Below are 19,681 nucleotides of genomic sequence, written 5' to 3'. Positions count from 1 at the left end.
AAAGGCTGTTTATCTGACAATTTATAAGAGAATTAGATGAAATCCGGCTCAGTTGAGGGGCTCCTGTTCCACAAGTGAAGGGAGCCTATGACCTTGAGTGAAGACCTAAGAGATAGGAGGGATGCACTGTCCTCTGCGTCTAACCTCAGAGCAGAAACGAATGGCTTAAAATCTCAGGGTTTGTTGATCTGAACGGGGCAAATAATTTCCATTGTATCAGGAGGTCAAGTTGGTCTCTGGTTAATGCTTTCTCCGTGGGTCACCCTCTTAGCCAGAAGGGGCTGCCTCAGCTGGCCATCGGGATTCGCAGACAATAGCTTCAGTCTCAGAACCCGTGCCCATCTCATGGGCTGCAGGCTGATAAGGGGGGTTGAGGGGGCGGTGGAGGAAGAGAATCCGACGCAAAGGGCCAAGAGTGTAACAGGACAAATCTGAGAATGAAAAAGCCCAAATCTAAATGGAATCTTCATACGATACAGGACTGAAGGCTGGAGATACAGCTCGGCGGAGGACTTGGTTAGCTCGTGCAAAGCCCTACAGCACCCCCCTTAACCGAGCACAGTTGCCCTTGCTTAGAATTCCAGCACTTAGGAAGCAGGAGGACCGGAAGTTCGAGGTCATCCTTGAGCGAATTTGAGGCCAGCCTGGGATCTATAAGTTCCTGTATCAAATCTAAAGTAGCATGGGATTGAGTATAAAATGCTAGTAACTAACCATGTGGGAATACAGGCCAAAGGAATGATTTCCCATGTGTTTGTAATGGAACCCCGAGTGCACACGAGGAATGCTTTACTACTAGGAATAAAAGCAACCCCCGACAAGCACCCTCGCACCTCAAGGCCTCGAACGAGGTGGAAATTCTGCATAGTTAGATTCTTTTACAGCAACTGCAGTCCTGGTTTCCCCTCCTCCCGCGGTCGGTCTGTACTTACTCGGGTCGGATGCTTGGAAAACAGGAATAGCAGAACAATATACATGACGAGCCCACCAAAGGATATCAGCTGCTGTTGGCCCAGCCTGGCGGTGTCTAGAGCCAGCCAGAGAATGATCGCCAAGATCAGTGAGCACCAGACCACCCTGTGAGGACAGAAGGAGGGGGCGTGTTCTTTTTTTGGCCAATTTGAATATTGTAATGAGGCTTATGACACACCCCAGAACCAGCTTCAGACAGCGGTGGCCTTCGCTGACATCTGACCCTCTTACAAAATCCTAGCTCCCACCCTCAAGTCCAAGGTTACGCACATGCGCATCAGGTAGGAGAGTGGGTGTTTCTACGGGGATGTCTGGTCTGTGTTTAAAGGATCTTTGAGAGATACCTTAGGCTTCTCCTCATATATATAAAATAAATAAATCTTTAAAAAATAATGATAAACAGACTAATGATAATAAACAAGTGAAATAAAACATTCGACTGTATCAAATATAGTCCATGATTTCCATTTTGCAAAGTGAGATTATGGCATCACTGTATAAAAAGACAAAAGGTAGAGAAAAGCCCGCAAACTCACACTGTGAGCGACCCTTGCTGTCTTGTACTTGTGTGAACCAACCTTTAAGTCAGCACTGAAACCAGGTGGCATCTTGTGCTGTTCTCTGACCTGGGCCAGGACAGACATTACTGATTGATAACGATCTCTTGGCACTGACCAGGTCGGAAGAGCTAAAGCCACCCCTGCATGACTAAAACACTGCATTGTCCTGTGTTCTTATCCTATATCTCAGTATCTGGGCGTCTTTGTCACACAGACATGCAGGTGGGTGGGTTGTCTTGGGCTTTAACCAGCACCTGAGCTAAGGGGCTTCGTGTGACACTTGAATAATTTTAAGTGATTCATTATCTCATCCTGGTCTCATTTCTGGTTTGTAAAATGGAGGCACCATAACGGATCGCTTTTGAGGTTATTTCTAGCATCAGTATCCCATAAACGAGGACGGGAGTTTAGAACACACTTTTGGAACAGCGTTGGAGACAGCCAACATCCCATCCCCTGCAGCAGGGGAAAATTGGTATTTACCATTTCAGCCAGAACCAATGCCTCTCAAGCAGCCTTTTGCCGGGAGACAGGACATCATCGATTCGCTGTTCGTATTTGGCCATCAAGCGATCCCAGACGACGAAGAAGATGGTCACCAAGGTGATCACAAAAAGGGGAAGGGCTCGGTGGAAATTTAGTGCACAGGCTGCAATCACCAGGGCCAGGAAACCTGTCCGGGAGGCAAATTCAGATGTTTGTTATCACCGGACCAGTGGATCTGGGCTTCCGGCTTGGGTCTGACTTGGACAAGGGGAGGCTTAGTCAGGCACTTGCTGGAGGCAGGGGTGCTTGGTGTGGGCACCCACTTCTCTAGCTGAGCCTTTTGCTTTTCTTTCAAAGAAGTCCCTAAGATTTCACCAGGACGGAGAAAAGGATGCTGTCTTCCTTCCTTCTTTCCTTCCTTCTTTCCTTCCTTCCTCCCTCTCTCCCTCCCCCCTCTCTCTCTTTTTTTTTCTTTTTTCTTTTTTTTTGGAGCTGGGGACCAAACTCAGGGCCTTGCGCTTGCTAGGCGAGCGCTCTACCACTGAGCTAAATCCCCACCCCCCCTTTCTTTCTCTTAAGTATTTTCTAAGTTCTGCATTCTGACACTTGGTCCCTTGCCTGCATTCAACGAACACAGTCTAGGGTAAGAATACCAGGCATGGTAGTGCACACCTTTATTTCCAGCACTTGGGAGACAGAGACTGGCATATCTCTGTGAGTTCAAAGCCAGCCTGATCTGCATGGTGAGTTCCAGGACACCAGGAGATATACAGTGAGACACCGTCTTAAACAGTAAAGAGAGAAAGATAGGAAGGAAGGAAGAAAGAGAGAGAGAAAGAAAGAAAGAAAGAAGGAAAGAAAGAAAGAACAGGAAGAAAGGCTTCTTACTCTACAAAGTTAGCAAACTGTAGCCTACAGGATAAGTTACTAGGGAGGTGTGCAGCTCATTGCATTGACTTGTGTGTACGTGTGTCCTCCACTCAAGTAGAATTGCAACGCAGACACGCATTTCTACTTACACACTATCTGTGATTGTATTTCTGTTACAGTGGCAACATTGACAATCCAGTAGAGCCAGACCTGAGACACCGTGGCCTCCTAGAGGGATGATGGCCAGCCTCGATGTCGCTTTTCCAGCTGTTGAGCATCAACAGCACTCTTGGCTTTGGCAACGCCGCCTTCTTATTCAAAGGTCTATGGGCTTGAGTGGGAAGGTTCACATTTTACAGCCAATGTTTATTTTGTTTTGTTTTTGTTTTCATACACTGGGCTTTGAAGCCCTTTGCTTTGAGAAGACAGAGGAAAAAAATTGGGGTACATTCTCATGTGCCTGTAGGCTAAAGTCTGGGCTAGAAGGTCCAGGTCTTACCCTGTATTCACTCCCACAACTAATGTTCATTTGTGTTTAACTTTGTGTCATTGGGAAGTCTGCCAGTTGCCCAAGGAGGCTGGATTTGCATCAGCCAAGGTGTTTTCTTCCCATGAGCCCCACGAGTAGGGTGATGGTATGGTTTGAATGTATCCCTCTGAAGTTTGTGTTTTGGAAACTTAATCCCCACATTCGTATTGTGATAGGAGCAGAGGTGGGGCTTTGAGGAGATAATTGTGATTGGATGAGGTCCTGAGGTCGGGGATGCCATGATGTTACTAGTGACTTCATAAAAGGATGGATAAATAAAGACATGGGTTAGCCTGGGTTATTTAGTGTTTCAAAGACCCTCCTCTGTGTTTTGATGGAGTAGAGGGCCTTTGACAATGGTCTTGGTCTTAGACATCTCCTGTTCCAGGGCCTAAGTAAACATCTGTGACTCAGCCTGCAGTATTCATTTACAGCAACAGAAAATGAATGAAGACAGTAAGTGACTTTAAAAAAATGGCTGGTTGGTCTCATAAACAAGGCAGGGACAAACAGGCTTGTTAGGTTTTCCCTCCAGGGTTTTTTTTTTTTTTTCTTTTTTCTTTTTTTCGGAGCTGGGGACCGAACCCAGGGCCTTGCGCTCGCTAGGCAAGCGCTCAACCACTGAGCTAAATCCCCAACCAACCCTCCAGGGTTTTTTGATGGACTCCACCACTGCTCTGGGTGAGTCTGTGAGATCCAAGGAAGGGAGATTTCTTTCCTTCTACAGAAAGTAACTCTTAAAAGACCCCAAGGAAAGGCAACAGTCTTCCCACTCCCCTTCGGTATTTACCTGTCAGTAAAACTGCCCAGATGGTGTGCTGGAGAATGACTCTGTGCTTTCTACAAAACTCACAAACCGTATCATACTTCCTTTCCAAGAACCTGCAACACGAAAGCAAACAGGTCACAGAGGCGGATACCCCAACATGAAGTACCTGGCGTGTGAGGCCATGGTTAGGCCATGTAAAGCAGCGACAAACATGTTTCTGAAGCCATGTCCCCGAGCAGAAATGGGACGTTCATTTTAGCCGGACACTGGTCATAACTTGGACTGGCCAGCGAATGAGTGTGCCAAGGCCTGAGGGGGAGAACAGTGACTAACCAATCAACCACAGGAAGAGTAGAGCTTCTGAGTGGAAGGCCTCAGGGTGTACAATACCCCTGTTACCATGGGAAACGTTCATGACTAAAAGGATGCGTGAGAATTCGTGCTGAGAATCTGAAACTCCACCCTAGGAGATATCAGGGGAATTGCAATGTGGTAAAGACCAAGTTTCTTGGGGTCTAATTCAGGAGAAGGAAAGCCAATAGCCCATGATCCTCAGTTGAGGAGGAGACACTGGTTTCGTTCTTAAAGCAGCCATGATAAAGAGCCACTGGTCTAGACCCCCTCTGCTGTGCACTGGCTCCTACAGCTCTTACCCTACAGCAGCAGAGAAAGTATGTAATTCATCACAGCAGTCTGGCCCTGTAGCCCCGGCATAGACTTGCTTTGTTTGGTTGTCTGGGCTGAACAACCCACGGGTGATCGCGTCAGTGCCGTGACCATTAGTGAAACCTCGGGGTGCATGGTGCCTCCAGAGACCTTCTCAGCCCTGGGTCAGAGCCTCATAAGAAGTGTGGAACCTGGCAAATGTTCTTGGTGGTACTCAGATGTCAAGACTCTCAACCCCAACTCTGTTTTATTTTTAAAGATTTATCTATTTTTATGTGAGTCCACTGTTGCTCTATTAGGATGCACCGGAAGATGGCATCAGATCCCATTACAGATGGTTGTGAGCCACCATGTGGTTGCTGGGAATTCAACTCAGGACCTCTAGAAGAGCAGCCAGTGCTCTTAACCGCTGAGCCATCTCTCCAGCCCCTCCAATTCTAATTTTTAAGAGACATTATTCTGATGCCTAAGAATAAAAGTTCTTCAGGGACTGGGGCTGCTCGGCGAGGAGCTCACACCACTCCTGAAGAGCACCTGGGTGAGCTTCCTGGCACCCACATGGTGGCCCCCGATCATTTAATAGTCCCAGCTCTGGGGATCCGACACCCTCTTCCGGCCTCCACTGGCACCAGGTACATATGTGGTACACAGACATACATGTAGGTAAAACACACATACACTAAAAAAAATATAGATACACCTTTGAAAAGTTCTTTAGAGATATAGAAATTTAAGTAAAAACATTTACATAGGAATTTAGAAAATGCACATGTATATTACGATACGGTATCGGCATGAAATTCCAGGCTCTCAAGTAGACTGCCCTTCATTTCACTCACCCCACACCCAGAGAGCAATATTGCTTCAACCAGGTATGGTTGGCTCACACTTACAGCCTCAGGGTTTGAGAGCAGGCAAGAAGAGAATGGTAGAGGCATGTTCAAAGTCAGCCTGGGCTGGAGAGCAAACCCTGTCAAACACACAGCTGCCCACTTTCCTGTCTTAGGGATGGTAAGAACTTGGACTAATTCAAGGCTACAGTATAATAAAGGCGACAGTTTATAAAATTTTTATCACGCCTCCCTGTTTTGTATTTATGTGTGTGAACACGTGTGCCACCAAACAAATGGGGACGTCAGAGGACAGCTTTCAATAGGATGCGCAAGTCTGTCCTGGGGATAGAAGTCAGATCATCACGCTGGGCAGCCGTCTCCCCGGACCAGTTTTCTGAGATTTAATGTAGATTTTGAGAAATCAATTGCTATTAATAGGTATGGGGAAGATAAATTGACTCCTCATGTATGGATTGGAGCCATTAGTAGGTAATTTATACCTTTAATGAGAAGACTGTCCTGAGTATAGAAATAGATTCGAGGTTCTGAGAGCAACATTGTTTCTAATTGACTGCATCCATTACCCTAAATGGCCATTGCTTTTTCCAAGGGGTGCTGGCTGGGTGGGAGGTGATGGGGGTGGTGACAGTTTCTAAGGAAGCGTAGTAAAACTGAGGAGTGGAAGAGAATAAAACAAAAAGACAAAATGCAGGATAACCCCCACACGGGGTAGGGTGGCTGTAATTGGCCTAAGAACTGTACCCTTTCTGACGTTCATCTTCGCCCTCTTCCTCCGTGCCTTCTTTGGGTCCTACAGGCTCCTGCTCAATCGTGATCTGCCTGTCGTCCTGGAGATCAAACATCGGAGCAAAGACAATGAGAACCCGGGCGTTAGGAACTCTGGACTCCTTTGCTCAGAGTTCAGGCAAGGAATGTTCAACACTCTCTCTTAAATTATTATGCAAGCAACAGGTCATCTGTTTTCTACTGGATGGACAGTTCTTTTTCTTTTACAATTAAATCTGGGGCCATATTTATGTTCTCCTTTCACCCTTTGGCATTCCCGATCACCACTTTTTCTTGAGGGGGGGTTGCTTTTTTTTGTTGTTGTTGTTTTTAAAAGGAAGCGTGTTTGCATTTCTGATTTTTTTGTTCCAGTTTCTGCAGCAATCACTCAACACCAGACACCATCTCTGCTTTTTTTGGCGGGGGGAGGGCTAAATGAAGTTCACAGCAAGGGCTGCATTGTCCTCCCTTTACCTGGAACCTGCCCATTTCCAGAGCCCGAAACCAAACTGAGGCTTGGCTTGCAGATGTAAGCTCGTGCCTCATCCTTCAAGAGCTGACAGACTCCCTTGGGACTCACGCCCTCTAGCCTGGGAGCACTGCCCTTGCCCTGATGACTTAAGTGTCTGTGTCAGAGGCACTTTTCATGGGCAATTTTTTCCTGGAAACAGTATGAGCTTCCGCCCAAATATCCATGACCTATCTGTTTCCAGAACAGCTCCCCTCTCAATCCTGCAATTCCTCAGCAGGTGAAGCTGCCATCGTACATAACTGAGGAGTGTTCAGGTGCACGTGGGCTCTGAACACACCCGGAGCTCGGCTTCTGTTCTCTGACATATGCAGAATGACCCTTGATCCTCTGGGCTTAGAACATCGGATCCCCAAAGATACCAAGGATGCGGACCCCATAGCACGTCAGACAGACACTATTCTTTCTGTCTTTCGTCACCTGTGTTTTCCACAGTGGTCCTCAAGAACTAGAGAGGCTTGAACCATGGGGAAAGAGGCTGAGTCCAAGGCCCAGCACTACAGTCAGGGCAGAGGCGAGTCTGCCCTTTACGTCTTCTTTTAAAAACAGATTTACTTATTTTTATTTTGTGTGTATAAATGCTTCGCCTGTATGTTTATGTACTATGTGCGTGCATTGCCCATGGGGCCAAAAGAGGGTATCAGGTCCTGTGGAGCCCAGTTACGGATGGCTATGAGCTGTCATGTGGGTTCTGGGAATGGCCAGCAGGTCCTCAGCAAGAGCAGCCAGTGTCCCTTACTGCCGAGCCGTCTCTCCAGCTCCTTATCCATTTATCAATGACGACATATAGCTTGACAGTGATTTGGTAAATATTTAATTTAAATGATTGTGATGTTCTTAATGTATCCCAAGCTACCAGACACCTATGGAGTTCTTTCTTTTCTTTTTTCTTTTAGACTTATTTATTTATTATGTATACAAGGTTCCGCCTGCCTGTATGCCTGCAGGCCAGAAGAGGGTACCCGATCTCATCATAGATGGTTTCGAGCCACCATGTGGTTGCTGGGATTTGAACGCAGGACCTCTGGAAGAACAGTCAGCGCTCTTAACCACTGAGCCATCTCTCCAGCCCTGTTTAATTCCCTCTTATCTTTTTAAAATGGACATGCAGGCCACCCTCAACTCCATTATCATAGGTTATGCTCCATTTCCCGGTCAGCGCGGGCTCTGTGCATTCCCAGCTGCTACTCAGCTGCACAGTCCTGCTATGGCTGTGAAATCGAAGGCTTTGCTTTGTTCTTTTGTGAAACAACCAAAAAGAGCAGACCTTTGAGAGAGACTGCAGCAAAAATAAGCCGTAAACATGGAGATTTCCCATACATCCTCTCACGGCCCATCCTCTCCTGACCACACCCACCTGAGTGGTGGTCCATCTGTTACCTCAGATGAACCTACTCCACCGATGGTCACACAAATCCCATAGTTTACCACCAGGGCTATGACCGTGGGATTTTTTTTTTTATCTTAATTAAATTAAAGTGGGAAGGCCCAGTTTTAATCTGAGTCTTTGGAAGTAGGAAGATCCACCTTAAATCTGGGCCACGTATCTCTCTCTCCCTCTCTCCCCTTCTCCCCTTCTCCTCCTCTTCCCCTCTCCCCCTCTCCCTCTCTCCCTCCCTCCCTCCTTCCTTTCTCCCTCCCTCCCTCCCTCCCTCGCTCTCTCTCTTTCTCTGGCAAGCCCATTCCTTCACCAGCATTAGAGCCTACATCTTCAGGATTCCAGTAAACGCTGCAGCTAAGGTCCCCTAAAGGATTCAGGCTTGATGGGACCAAGGGCGGGGCGCCTGGCTTGCCTCTTTCACTGGTGTATTTGGTCTTTGACACCAGGCTAGCCCTGACTCCTGCCTCTGCCCCTGAGTCGCTGGGGCTACAAGGATGAAGGTCCACGCTTGCCTACGACTAGACCTTTTGCCTTGAGATGATTTCCCTTTCTTGGAAGTCTGAGGCTGCTCTGCAGAAGTGAAATTTCAACGGTAGGGTACGTGAGTTTTCTTTCTGGCTCTGCCTCAGACACACTAACCACACAGGCAGCGCAGTTTCTCCATGGTAACAGGTCCCGGATCATCCTCCACACCTGCCCTACCTGTTTGGCCCGTCCTTGCTCCCCACTCTGTACAACTCTGCTCCTGACTGTGCTGTTTCCTGGAGCGTTCTGCTCTTCCAGGTCTTCATCCTAGGGAAAAAAAAGCAGAGTGAAAAACACGACGTCAGGGCCCTACACAAGTGTCCTTCCGCAAAGATTCCTGGAAGGGTCCCGGAGAGCTGCAGAAGCCGAGCCTCTGCATTCAGAGGAGGCACCGGGTTCAAAGAACTGACAGGGACTCACCGGCCCAAGGAAACATGATTCTTGCTTTGTTTTGCTCTGATGAGAACAACGCAGACTGAGGAAGAACAGCCATTTCCCACCTTAGGGAAATACACGCAGCCGTACCAGGTTGGGGTCCTAACATTTCAGCTGGGCAGGTCAGTCACCCCTCAGGAAGGCAGATCCATCCACCTTTAAGCCATGCTCAGTCTATAGAAGGAATAATTATCCCTTTAATGAGATAGTGTGCCTGTCCTTCCTAGGATTCCTGGCCCTAGCGCCAGCGTGCACAGAGCTCCCGCAGCAGCTTCTGAATAAATTTGAGAAGCAAAACCTTGGTTTTTCTTTCCATCCTTTTTTTGGTGTGTGTGCGCGTGTGTGTGCTTCTGCCTATGTTTCCCTAACATGTCTAGCTTCTTTCTCTGAAGTTCCCTTCTGGCAGAGTGGCTGTTTGCCCAAATGCTGCTCACCTTAAAGATGCCAGGGCTGCTTTTCTTTCTTTCGGGTAGATGCTGCGATGTACAGTTTGCTGCCCTGGGGTTTTAATTTTAAATTCTAATAAAATCGTCCTTGTGGGTCTGTTCTTAAGTCAGTCTCAGTCTCTCTCTCTCTCTCTCTCTCTCTCTCTCTCTCTCTCTCTCTCCCCTTTCTCCCTCTCCTTCCTTCCATTTTTCCTTCCTCCTTCCTTTCTTCCTTTCCCCTCTTCCTCCTCCTTTTTCCTTCTCCTGTTTGTTTTTTTTGAAGCCTGTACTCACTATGTGGCCCTGGCTGGTCTTGAACAGAGATCTGACAGCCTCTGTCTCCTGAGTCCCGGATTGAGGCGTGCACCACCGTCCCATCTTTGAATTCTTGTAAGGAGACTAAGGCCACAAGAGGGCACCCCAATTTCCCTGTAACACGTGGTACCTCTGATGGGGCTCCCCAGAATTCCTGGTAGTGGTATGGGAGGAAATGTATGATTATACAGAGAACGGAAAGCGGCAGAACCGTGACTGTGGTACTCAGTAGCCCTGGGGACTCCACTTCTCTCTGCGTTCATGGATTTTCCTTAACGCTAAACTGAAAACAACAGGACCCGGGAAGCTGAATTACATGAGTGAATAAGCCAGGGTCCCTGATTACACGTGCGACCCTCAGCAGGTCATATCACCCCGAACTAAAGGCATCTTATTCACACAGCAGTGTGTTCTTCCGGGCTGTCTGCAGAACCCTCAAGTTTTCTCATTGGCTGAGCGAGCCTTAGTTTTCCGTTTTAAGCCGCAGCCTTCTGTTGCCCCCTGCTGGCAGCATCTGAAACCTTTGCTGCATGAATAAGTCAGCGAACATGGAAAGTGCTGTTGTATTTGGGGGTGAAGTGCACGCTGTTTTGCATGCTCACAGAGGAACCCTGGACGTCTCCCCCACCCCCGCCCCCGTGTTCCCAATTGTTTTGTCCAGTGGCCTTGCAGCTTGGGCACAGAAATAGGAGTTATGGTGGGGGTGGGGTGGGTGGTAAACAGCCAGCTCTTCTCTTTCTCTGTAGGTTGGAACTGTGGGTCTGTAAAAGAAGTTTCAAGGGCTGGAGAGATGGCTCAGCGGTTCAGAGCACTGACTGCTCTTCCAAAGGTCCTGAGTTCAACTCCCAGCAACCACATGGTGGCTCCCAACCATCTGTAATGGAATCTGGTGCCCTCTTCTGGTGTGTCTGAAGACAGTGACAGTGTGCTCACATACATAAAATAAATAATCCTTTAGGAAATAAAAAAGAAGCTTCTAACCACTTATTAGCCAACATTGTTCTACTTACTACGCCGATTACTGACACCTCTCTACCTTTAAATTTTTAAAAGTAATATTTATATATATTACACCGTAGTAGTCTTCAGTCAGTGCTCTTAACCACTGAGTCATCTCTCCAGCCCTGTACCTAACATCTAGAACCTCGTCAGTCGCCGACTGAGTGGGAGAGTTGTGGGGACCTAAAAAAAACTCATATGCATAAAAATAAATAAAACTTAAAAAGATGTTAAAAACATTTCTAATAGAGTGCACATACATCTTATTAACAGTTAAAAATAAAATAAAACCCCGAGGTCGGGGAAGGTTAATGCATTGTGGGAATTCTCTCCTCTTGGTCCCTGGGAGTGTAATGAGCTGTGCCTATACTGAAGTCTTTCCCTCCCATCTGCTTCATGCATCTGTAAATTAAGAAATAGTTATATTTTAAAAAAATCCCAGCTGAGGGGCAGAGACAGGTGGATTTCTGTGAGTTCAAGGCCAGCCTGGTCTATCAAGTAAGTTCCAAGACGGCCAGGGCTACATAGCTAAATCCTATTTGAAACATCTATTTATGCGTTGTGTATTTTATGTGTGGGTGCTTCCCCTACGTGTATATATGTCTGCAGTTCCCATGGAGGCCAGAGGAGGGCACCAGATCCCCAGCGCTCTTAACCTCTGAGCCATCTACGGAACAATTATAAGCGGACAAATCTGTGAGCACAGGAGCCCCTTCACCTTAGTTGCACATTGGGAAGTCTTGGGTTTGCCTCTGGAGCCATCCATACTATGGTCTGGAAGTTTACATTGTGATCATTTAGATTCTTAAACAGGAAGCGAGCGGTTTGGACATTGTGCTTAGCTGTCTAAAATCCTATTTCGTGGTTTCTCTAACAGGGTTGCTTTTTCCCACTGGGATTCGTAAGTCCTGGTTATATGCGCACTGTCCACTTGGGGGCTCCACTCCACCCGAGCTGTTGGGACCGCGGCGCAGCTGAGGTGACTCCACCCCCCACCCCGCCCCCGCCCCCGCCCCACCAGCTCCACTTTGATTTCAGCGGGCTCTTGGAGCAGAACCTGCTTAGGAATTAACACACTAACTGGGCAGTTAGCCAGGCCTTGTAGACTGCGCCCTCACCAGCGTTCCAGCTCCCACGTATAATATGTAAAGATGGAGACCTCAGGGGAAGCTTTCATCTTTGGTCAAAAGAATGGGGATCGGGAGCAAAAGAAATGGCTCAGTGGTGAAGAACACTGGCTGTTCTTGCGGTTCAGTTCCCAGCACCCACACGGCGCCTCACAACTGTCTAGAACTCTGGTTCCAAGGGATCTGATGCTCTCTACTGGATCTCATCAACACCCGGCAAGCATGTGTGCAAAGACAAACAAGAAGGCAAACGTTCACACACACTAAATTAAGCTGAATTAACTATGTTTATAAACAAGGAAGTTATAAACAAGGAATCTGGCCTCAGTGAAGAACCAACATACTGATCTGCCTTAAAGGTGAAGATGTCAGATACTGTGATCCTCTCCCACCCAACTGCCTCTGCCCATCACCTTGCTAGAACACTCCAACGATTTATTTGGAAAGTGTGTTGATTTGTGACTGCGTTTGCTTTGCTACTACAAAAACTTCAGGAAGCTGTTACAGAGTTTGGGGTAACTTAAATCTCTGTCCCTGGGCTGCGGCCACTTGTATTTGTCTCCGGAATAAACCACCCCTCCCCCTTTTCGGTGAGAGCTGGCTTGCTTGCTTGTTTGTTTTTCCCTCCCTTTAGCCTGAGTTATTCCAGACGCCACTGCCGAGGAAAACAAATACACACAAGTACTGGAGAATCTGGTAACTGCAAGAAACCAAAGAAACAACCAAGCCAGCCTCGTGTGGTGTCAGCCTGACAGGAGCTGGCATTGCCTGAGCTTCCAGGGAGAGCTGTGAAGGTGATGCTGACCAGGTGAGCTGAGGTGGGAAGACCCACAGTAAGAGAGGGCAGCACTGCTCTCTGAGGTACGGGAGAGGAAGAAGTGAGCCCAGCATTGCTTCAAGCCTTTGCTGCCTTGATGTTTGATGTTCCTGCCACTGGGAGTCCCCAGGGTTAAGTCCTCTCTTCCCTAAACCGCTTAAAAAAAAAAAAAAAAAAGTACAGGGTCTCTATGTAGCTCTGACTGTCCTAGAACTGAACGTGTAGACCAGACTGGCCTTGAGCTCAGACCTCCCTGTAGGGATTAAAGGCGTGTGCCACCAATAGGCCTAAAATGCGTTTGTGACATGGAAACATGTCATGGTGACCATGGTGACAGGAAAAGGAATTAGTGTAGAAGATATCTCTGGACTCTTGAAAAAAAAAACAAAACAAACAAACCGCAAACAACCCACTTGACGCTGTTGAACTGAAGTGTGCTGTTTGTTGCTTTTCTGGTGACTAAGGAGAAATCAGCCACTCTTGTGAACCCAAAAGGAACTCCAGACTGACCGACTAGGGCAAGGTTAGACGTGATGGCTGTGGGCATGCACATGTTCTGGTGGGAGTGCGGTTTCCAGCATGTGGAAGTGGTTAACGACAAAGGCCAGACTCTGGTCAGGGCCCTTTACGCCTTAGACCTTTGTCTTGACCTATGAGGAACCGTAGTCTCTCTGCACATTTTCCCACAGGAAGAGACTCAACAACCACTAACGTGACGTCTAAGAGCTGACAGCACAGAGGAGGCAGACTCCTGAACAGCCAGAGAGCTAATTTTCTCTAGTAAACCCTTTCACTGCCCCCTGGAGGTCTCCACCTAGCTTCTCCGCCCAGAGCTGACTTAGACCCTTGGCGAACGTGTGGGGGTGGGGAATGTGGGGGCGGGGAAGGCAGCCAAGTCCACTTGGCCATAGGAGGAGCCGGACTTAAGTAACTGTGGGTTAGCACATCCTCCTACCCTTTCCTGCTTTTTGCAATGTCCACACCTCTGACTGGGCCGGAACCTCTCCCTGTTTCCTCATTCTTCCTCAGAAGGCCCACTCTCCTCTGGAGAAACTGAAGCTAATTACGGAGTGAAATCTGTCTGCACTGATTTTCCTGATATCAGTGTCTTGACTCGTTCTTTCTGGGAAAAAATATCCAACGCTCTGAATTCAGACTCTATGGACCGCTTCTGAGATGTCGTCCAGATGACGTCGCTGAGGCTAAAGTTGTACGGTCGCAGAATCCTCCATTCAGTCACGGTGTAGACCACTAACTTGTCTTAAATTCTTTTTTTAAATACAGGGCAATTATGAAAGACGATAACCATGATTCAGACGATAGAATAGGGTGGGTGTAGATGAAGAGGCAGTCTACTTTAACAAGGAAAAGCAAACTTAGCTAGCTGATCGCGTTTGCTACTTTTCAGTTGGTAAGTATGTATCGGTCATACGGATTTGGGAGCAGCAAGAGATTTTAACTTTCAGAAATAAAAGATTTCTACCAGTGTCTGTGCTGCGGCTGTCTGTAATGCCCAGCACAAGACTATAATTTCAAACCCAAACAAATCTTCACACAGAAGCTCATGCGCTGTATTAATATCCTAAGCAATATAGAATTATGTATGAGATACCACTGTGGACGAAGAGGAGATGCACAAGGTGAATGTCACATTCAAAGTATGTCAAAAGCACACACGAGTGTCTTACAGCACTGCCTGCTGATGAATACATGGCCCCGCCTTTCCAATTATCTTAAAACCTGCTGTTTCTCTTGCCAGATAATGCAGTCAATAACGCCCATTAGCAAATGATTTGCAACTTTTACTACGTGTTAAAGATATATTTAATTCTCTTCCATTTAATTAGTGTGTAAATGATTCCCTTTCAAACTTAAGGATGCATACTGCAACCCTTGAGAATTTTATCTACAGATTCATGTGCCCATGTTAGCTGCTTTAGCTTCAAGAATTAAAAGAAGGAAGAAATGGCTTAGCGGTTCAGAGGACCTACTGCTCATGCAGAGGGCCTAAGCCAGGCCCCAGCACCCATGGGATGGCTCACGGATGTCTGTAACATTGGTTCCAGGGTAGCTGATGCCTTTTTCTGGACTCCTCAGGTAGTACATATACTCAGTACACATACATGCAGGCAAAGACACTCAATGCACACAAAATAAACAGGGCTCAGTGGTTAAGAGCACTGATTGCTCTTCCAGAGGTCCTGAGTTCAAATCCCAGCAACCACATGGTGGCTCACAACCATCTGTAATGGGGTCTGGTACCCTCTTCTGGTGTGTCTGAAGACAGCGACAGGGTACTTATATAGAATAAATAAACAAATCTTTAAAAAATATATTTTAAAAGCTTAAACATTATTTTCAGAGAGGAACGAGATTGGTTTGTAAACAACCACCTTATATTTTAAATCTGTAAAAAAAAAAAAGCTATCATGTTATTAGAACATATTGAAATAAGGTAAGGCCTATATTTTTCCAAGTTCATATATGGAGAATGGAGAACATAGAACCATAATTCTACAATAAATCAGGTCAGTGTTTTTTTAAAGAGCAAACAATGAGCTTTTGGGTTCACTTGTACATTTATAAACAGGAAAATTTACAATGCAAACTTCACACATTAATAGAACTTAATGGCTGAGCCTGGTGGCACATGCCTTCAGTGCCAGGACTCAGGAAACAAACAGGTAGACGCCAGCTTAGTCTACATAGTGAGTTCCAGGACAGCTGGAGCTGCATAGATAAGCCAACCAACCAAACAAACAAAACCAAAACAAGAAAAAACAAAACAAAACAAAAAAAAAAACCCAAAAGAACAACAGAAAACAAAAAACAAAACCAAACAAACCAAGCAACCAAGTGAAAACCAAAACCAAACCAAGCAACAGCAAGCCCAGCTAGGAGGGTAGCGGAGAGGGTCAGTAGAGCCCTTGCTGACCTTGCAAAGGACCCAACCTCCATTCCAAGCTCGCACACAGTGGCTCACTAACACCTGTAATTCAAGAGGACCTGATGTCCTCTTCTGGCCAGTGTGGGCACCTGCACTCCTGTGACGCAGGCCCACACAAACACACATAAGCCATAGGAATAAAAAGTAAAACACAGCCGGCCCCGGTGCAGCGCATTTTTAACCCCAGTACTCAGAAACAGGTGGCTTTTTAGACCATTCAGGTCTATGTAATGGGTTCCAGGTCATTCAGGGCTATATGGTGAGACCTTGTCTCGAAAAATTAAAAATAAATAAATAAATAAATAAATAAATAAATAAATAAATGGATCTGTATTGGGTTAGAGAGATGGCTCAGTGGTTAAGAGCACTGGCTGCTCTTCCAGAGGTCCTGAGTTCAATTCCCAGCAACCACATGGTGGCTCACAACCATCTGTAATGGGATCTGATGCCCTCTTCTGGTGTGTCTGAAGACAGCGACAGTGTACTTATATTAAATAAATAAATAAATAAATAAATCTTAAAAAAAAAAAAGAGCCTATGCTTACCTTATAAGGCAAGCGTATTAGTAAGGATTACTGTTGCTGTGATGAAACACCATGACCAAAAATAACGTAGGGAGGAAAGGTTTATTTGGCCTACACTTCTACATCAGGGCAAGAATTCAAGCAGGGCAGGAGCCTGAAGTCAGCGGCTGACGCAGAGGCCGTGGAGGGGTGCTGCTCACGGGTTTGCTCCCATGGCTTGCTCAACCTGCTTTCTTGTGGAACTCAGAACTACCAGCCCGGGTGTGGCTCTGCTCACAATAGGCTCAGCTTTGTCCCCAGTCACTAATTAAGAAAATGCCCTAGGGGAGCAGTCTCGTGGAGGCAGTTGCTCAATTGAGGCTCTCTCCTCTCAGGTGACTCGTGCTGTGTCAGGTCCACTCAGACTAGGCAGGCAGCCGGGCTGTCCAGAAAAGCGGCATTGTGTGCCACAGTGTTGCCATTGAATACCTTACCTTGCAGATTCATTGTTATTCTGTAAAGTCTGATGTTACAGAAAGATACAAATACGTTAGTCTGTTTCTTACAATGTTAGTCTGTTCCTTTCCTAGTATGCTCCCTGACAACAATCCCCTGCCTCCTCCTCTCAAGTGCTAAGACGACAGTGCGTAGCCATGCCTGGCTCTCCCATTCTCCTAAGGTTGGTTGACTTTTGTGCTCCCCAATAATTTGTGTTGTATATGATGACTTCTGCCTGGTTCTGATTTCCTGTATGATTTAGCCTGTGTGATGTAAAGGTAGATAGTCCTGTCAGAAGGTCTAAGATACATCAGAAGGGAGAGGACCAGAGAAGTCTCCAAGCACCAGGCAGCTGATCCTGAGAGCAGGTGTATGGCCAGGCCTCTCTCAGGCAAGCCCCGGTGTGATTCTCCACGTGTAGCTGATGAACCTCTTCTCCATGGTCTGGATAGGCCCTACAGTGGACTGGGCCCTCTGACATCAATCATTAGTCAAGGTAAGTGTCCCCCAGACTTGCCTGCAGGGCAATCTAACTCCTCAGTGAAGAGTCTCCCTTCCCAGGTGACTTTCACTGGTGACAAGTGGACAAAACATTGGACAAGCATAACCATGACTCTGAGGGCCGCTCTCTTGTTCTCTCCCCTACCCCTGTCACAGATTTCTGAGCCTCCAGAACTGTGAGGAAATTTCTTCTTTTCCTTTTAGACTGCTCTCTGTTACTTTATTATTTTAACCCAATTTCTGTTGTTTTGGTATAGCAGGAGATGGGTGTGCAGCCTTCCTCCTGTGCACCTTCAATATTCCCGCTGTTATTAACTCTTTTTATCCTGAGGCCAAGAATCCTTAGGTAGCCAGTCACCTTTCCTCGCTGAGGAAGTCAGCCTTTTCTTTGAGCTCACTGCTTTTACGTCTGTTTCCTGAGTTTCAATGTTTTTCTGTGTCCCTAAATCCAGTTTTTGTCATACAAGGCCCTAGTCCTCTTTAAAATGTCCTTGTCCCCTTCCTCTGTCTGCCCGATGGCTATCACAGTTCGAGTGTTTCCTCCTGGCTTCAGACTGCCTCCTCCCTTTACTGTGCTTCTAGGGCCCTTTTTCCTCAGCCCTGAATGTTCTGGAAGTGTCCTGAGTTTTCTCATTCATCCTTCCAGCAACTAATAACTGTACACCCGTGGGAGAGGCACCTGTGGCTAGGTGAAGGAATGGCGTATGTGGCTCCTATGGCATGGGGTTCTGGCACCAGAAATCAGATATTTGATTGCTTAATTGTAGTTGTGACGACAACTGTCAAGACATTCAAGGTGCCTGTTCATTTCCCCCTCTTCTTTCTCATGGTGCTGGGATCAAACCCAGGGCACTGTACTTGGGAAGCAAGTGTCCCCACCAGTGAGCTATGTCCCCAACCTCAAGATGCCATGTCGTAGGCTACTTGGAATGAACTTGACTGTATCTGTAATTTCAAAAGCATAACTTGCTTATCACGTGGAACAGGCACCAGCAAATCACCAGATGCTGGGGAGAGAGAAAGTAAACAAGGACTTCTGGGCAACTACAGGTGAGTTTTCATGTTTATAATTATCCTTTTGGTCTGCCACACCCAATCATGGTGGGAAGTCTTTTCTCTTTAAGGCTCCTGATAAATGTTTGTGATTAGGAATGCTTATATGTCGTCTAATTCTCCCTCCCTCCCCCCCTCCCTCCTTCCTTCCTTTCTTTCTTTCTTTCTTTCTTTCTTTCTTTCTTTCTTTCTTTCTTTCTTTCTTTCTTTCGAAACAGAATCTTATACTGTAGTCCAGGGTTTCGACCTTCCTGGCAGTAGAGAAGATATTTTAAAGAGAGACACTTCTGCTCTCAGACTATCTAATAGAATTCAAAATACTCCAGGAATCTCACGCTGGGGGCAGGGAAGCCTGCCGCTAGCCAGAGTGGGAAGAGATCGCACACAGTTCTGACAGTAGGTCACCATGCTTAACTGACCAGAGCAGACACAGGGAAGGTCAAGGATGAGTGATGGGCAGGAATACATCGTGGCCAGGATCACTTAATTACACAACCCCCACCCTTTGCTTAGACCTGCACCTCATATGGAGGGCCTTGAAGATGACCAGTTCCCTCTTCTTTCCAATAAGTCTCCTTTCTCTGCTTGTCACCAAATGGTGACTGGTGTACTGGGGACAGGAGGCTGAATCGTAACTTGTCGGGCCGGGCAAAGTCCAGGTTAGACCTTAAAAACTCCTGTAACAGGATGGGCCACGGACACACCATTTCCCAATCTCTGCCTTCCAGGGGCTGGGGCCCCAGGTATACACTGCCTTCGTAATGCCTTAGTGATTTGCCCCAGTGAGAGACAGGAATAAAACATCATGGGTGAAGTGTGGATGGGGGAGGGGGGGTGCCAAGAGACAGTGGCAGTCATCACAGACGCTGTCAGTCTGCAACTTCTCTCTTGAAACAGTTCATAAAATTGCGGGTGCTTCTGTAATGATTAACATATGATTATCACAATTTGGCTTGAGGGCAGATTTGTCTATATAGTGAGTTCGAGACCAGCCAGGGCTACATAGCAGAGAGTCTCTCTTTCTTTGTCTCTGTCTGTCTGTCTCTGTCTGCCCATCTGTCTGTCTCTGTCTTTCCTCTCTCCCTATCCTCCTTCACTCCTCTTTCAAAAACAAATAATAAACACAGGTCATAAGTTAGGGGCCTACCTGCATTG

At 46.9% G+C, this 19,681-nt stretch overlaps 1 protein-coding gene across 1 annotated transcript in view; it reads right to left on the bottom strand.

Moving 5' to 3' along the window:
• Positions 1-19,681, bottom strand: part of Slc28a3 (solute carrier family 28 member 3) — a 49,536-nt gene that overhangs the window by 19,233 nt on the left and 10,622 nt on the right. Inside the window, exons 2-6 of the mRNA XM_032884905.1 lie at positions 9,084-9,173; positions 6,448-6,533; positions 4,208-4,299; positions 2,016-2,205; positions 933-1,077 (exon numbers count right to left, since the gene is read on the bottom strand). Coding sequence (XP_032740796.1) covers positions 933-1,077; positions 2,016-2,205; positions 4,208-4,299; positions 6,448-6,533; positions 9,084-9,173 — 603 coding nt within the window. The remainder of the gene's footprint in view (positions 1-932; positions 1,078-2,015; positions 2,206-4,207; positions 4,300-6,447; positions 6,534-9,083; positions 9,174-19,681) is intronic.

Source organism: Rattus rattus, chromosome 14 (assembly GCF_011064425.1).
Source record: "Rattus rattus isolate New Zealand chromosome 14, Rrattus_CSIRO_v1, whole genome shotgun sequence".
Classification (NCBI taxonomy): domain Eukaryota; kingdom Metazoa; phylum Chordata; class Mammalia; order Rodentia; family Muridae; genus Rattus; species Rattus rattus.
This window is presented reverse-complemented; position numbering and strand designations above follow the sequence as displayed.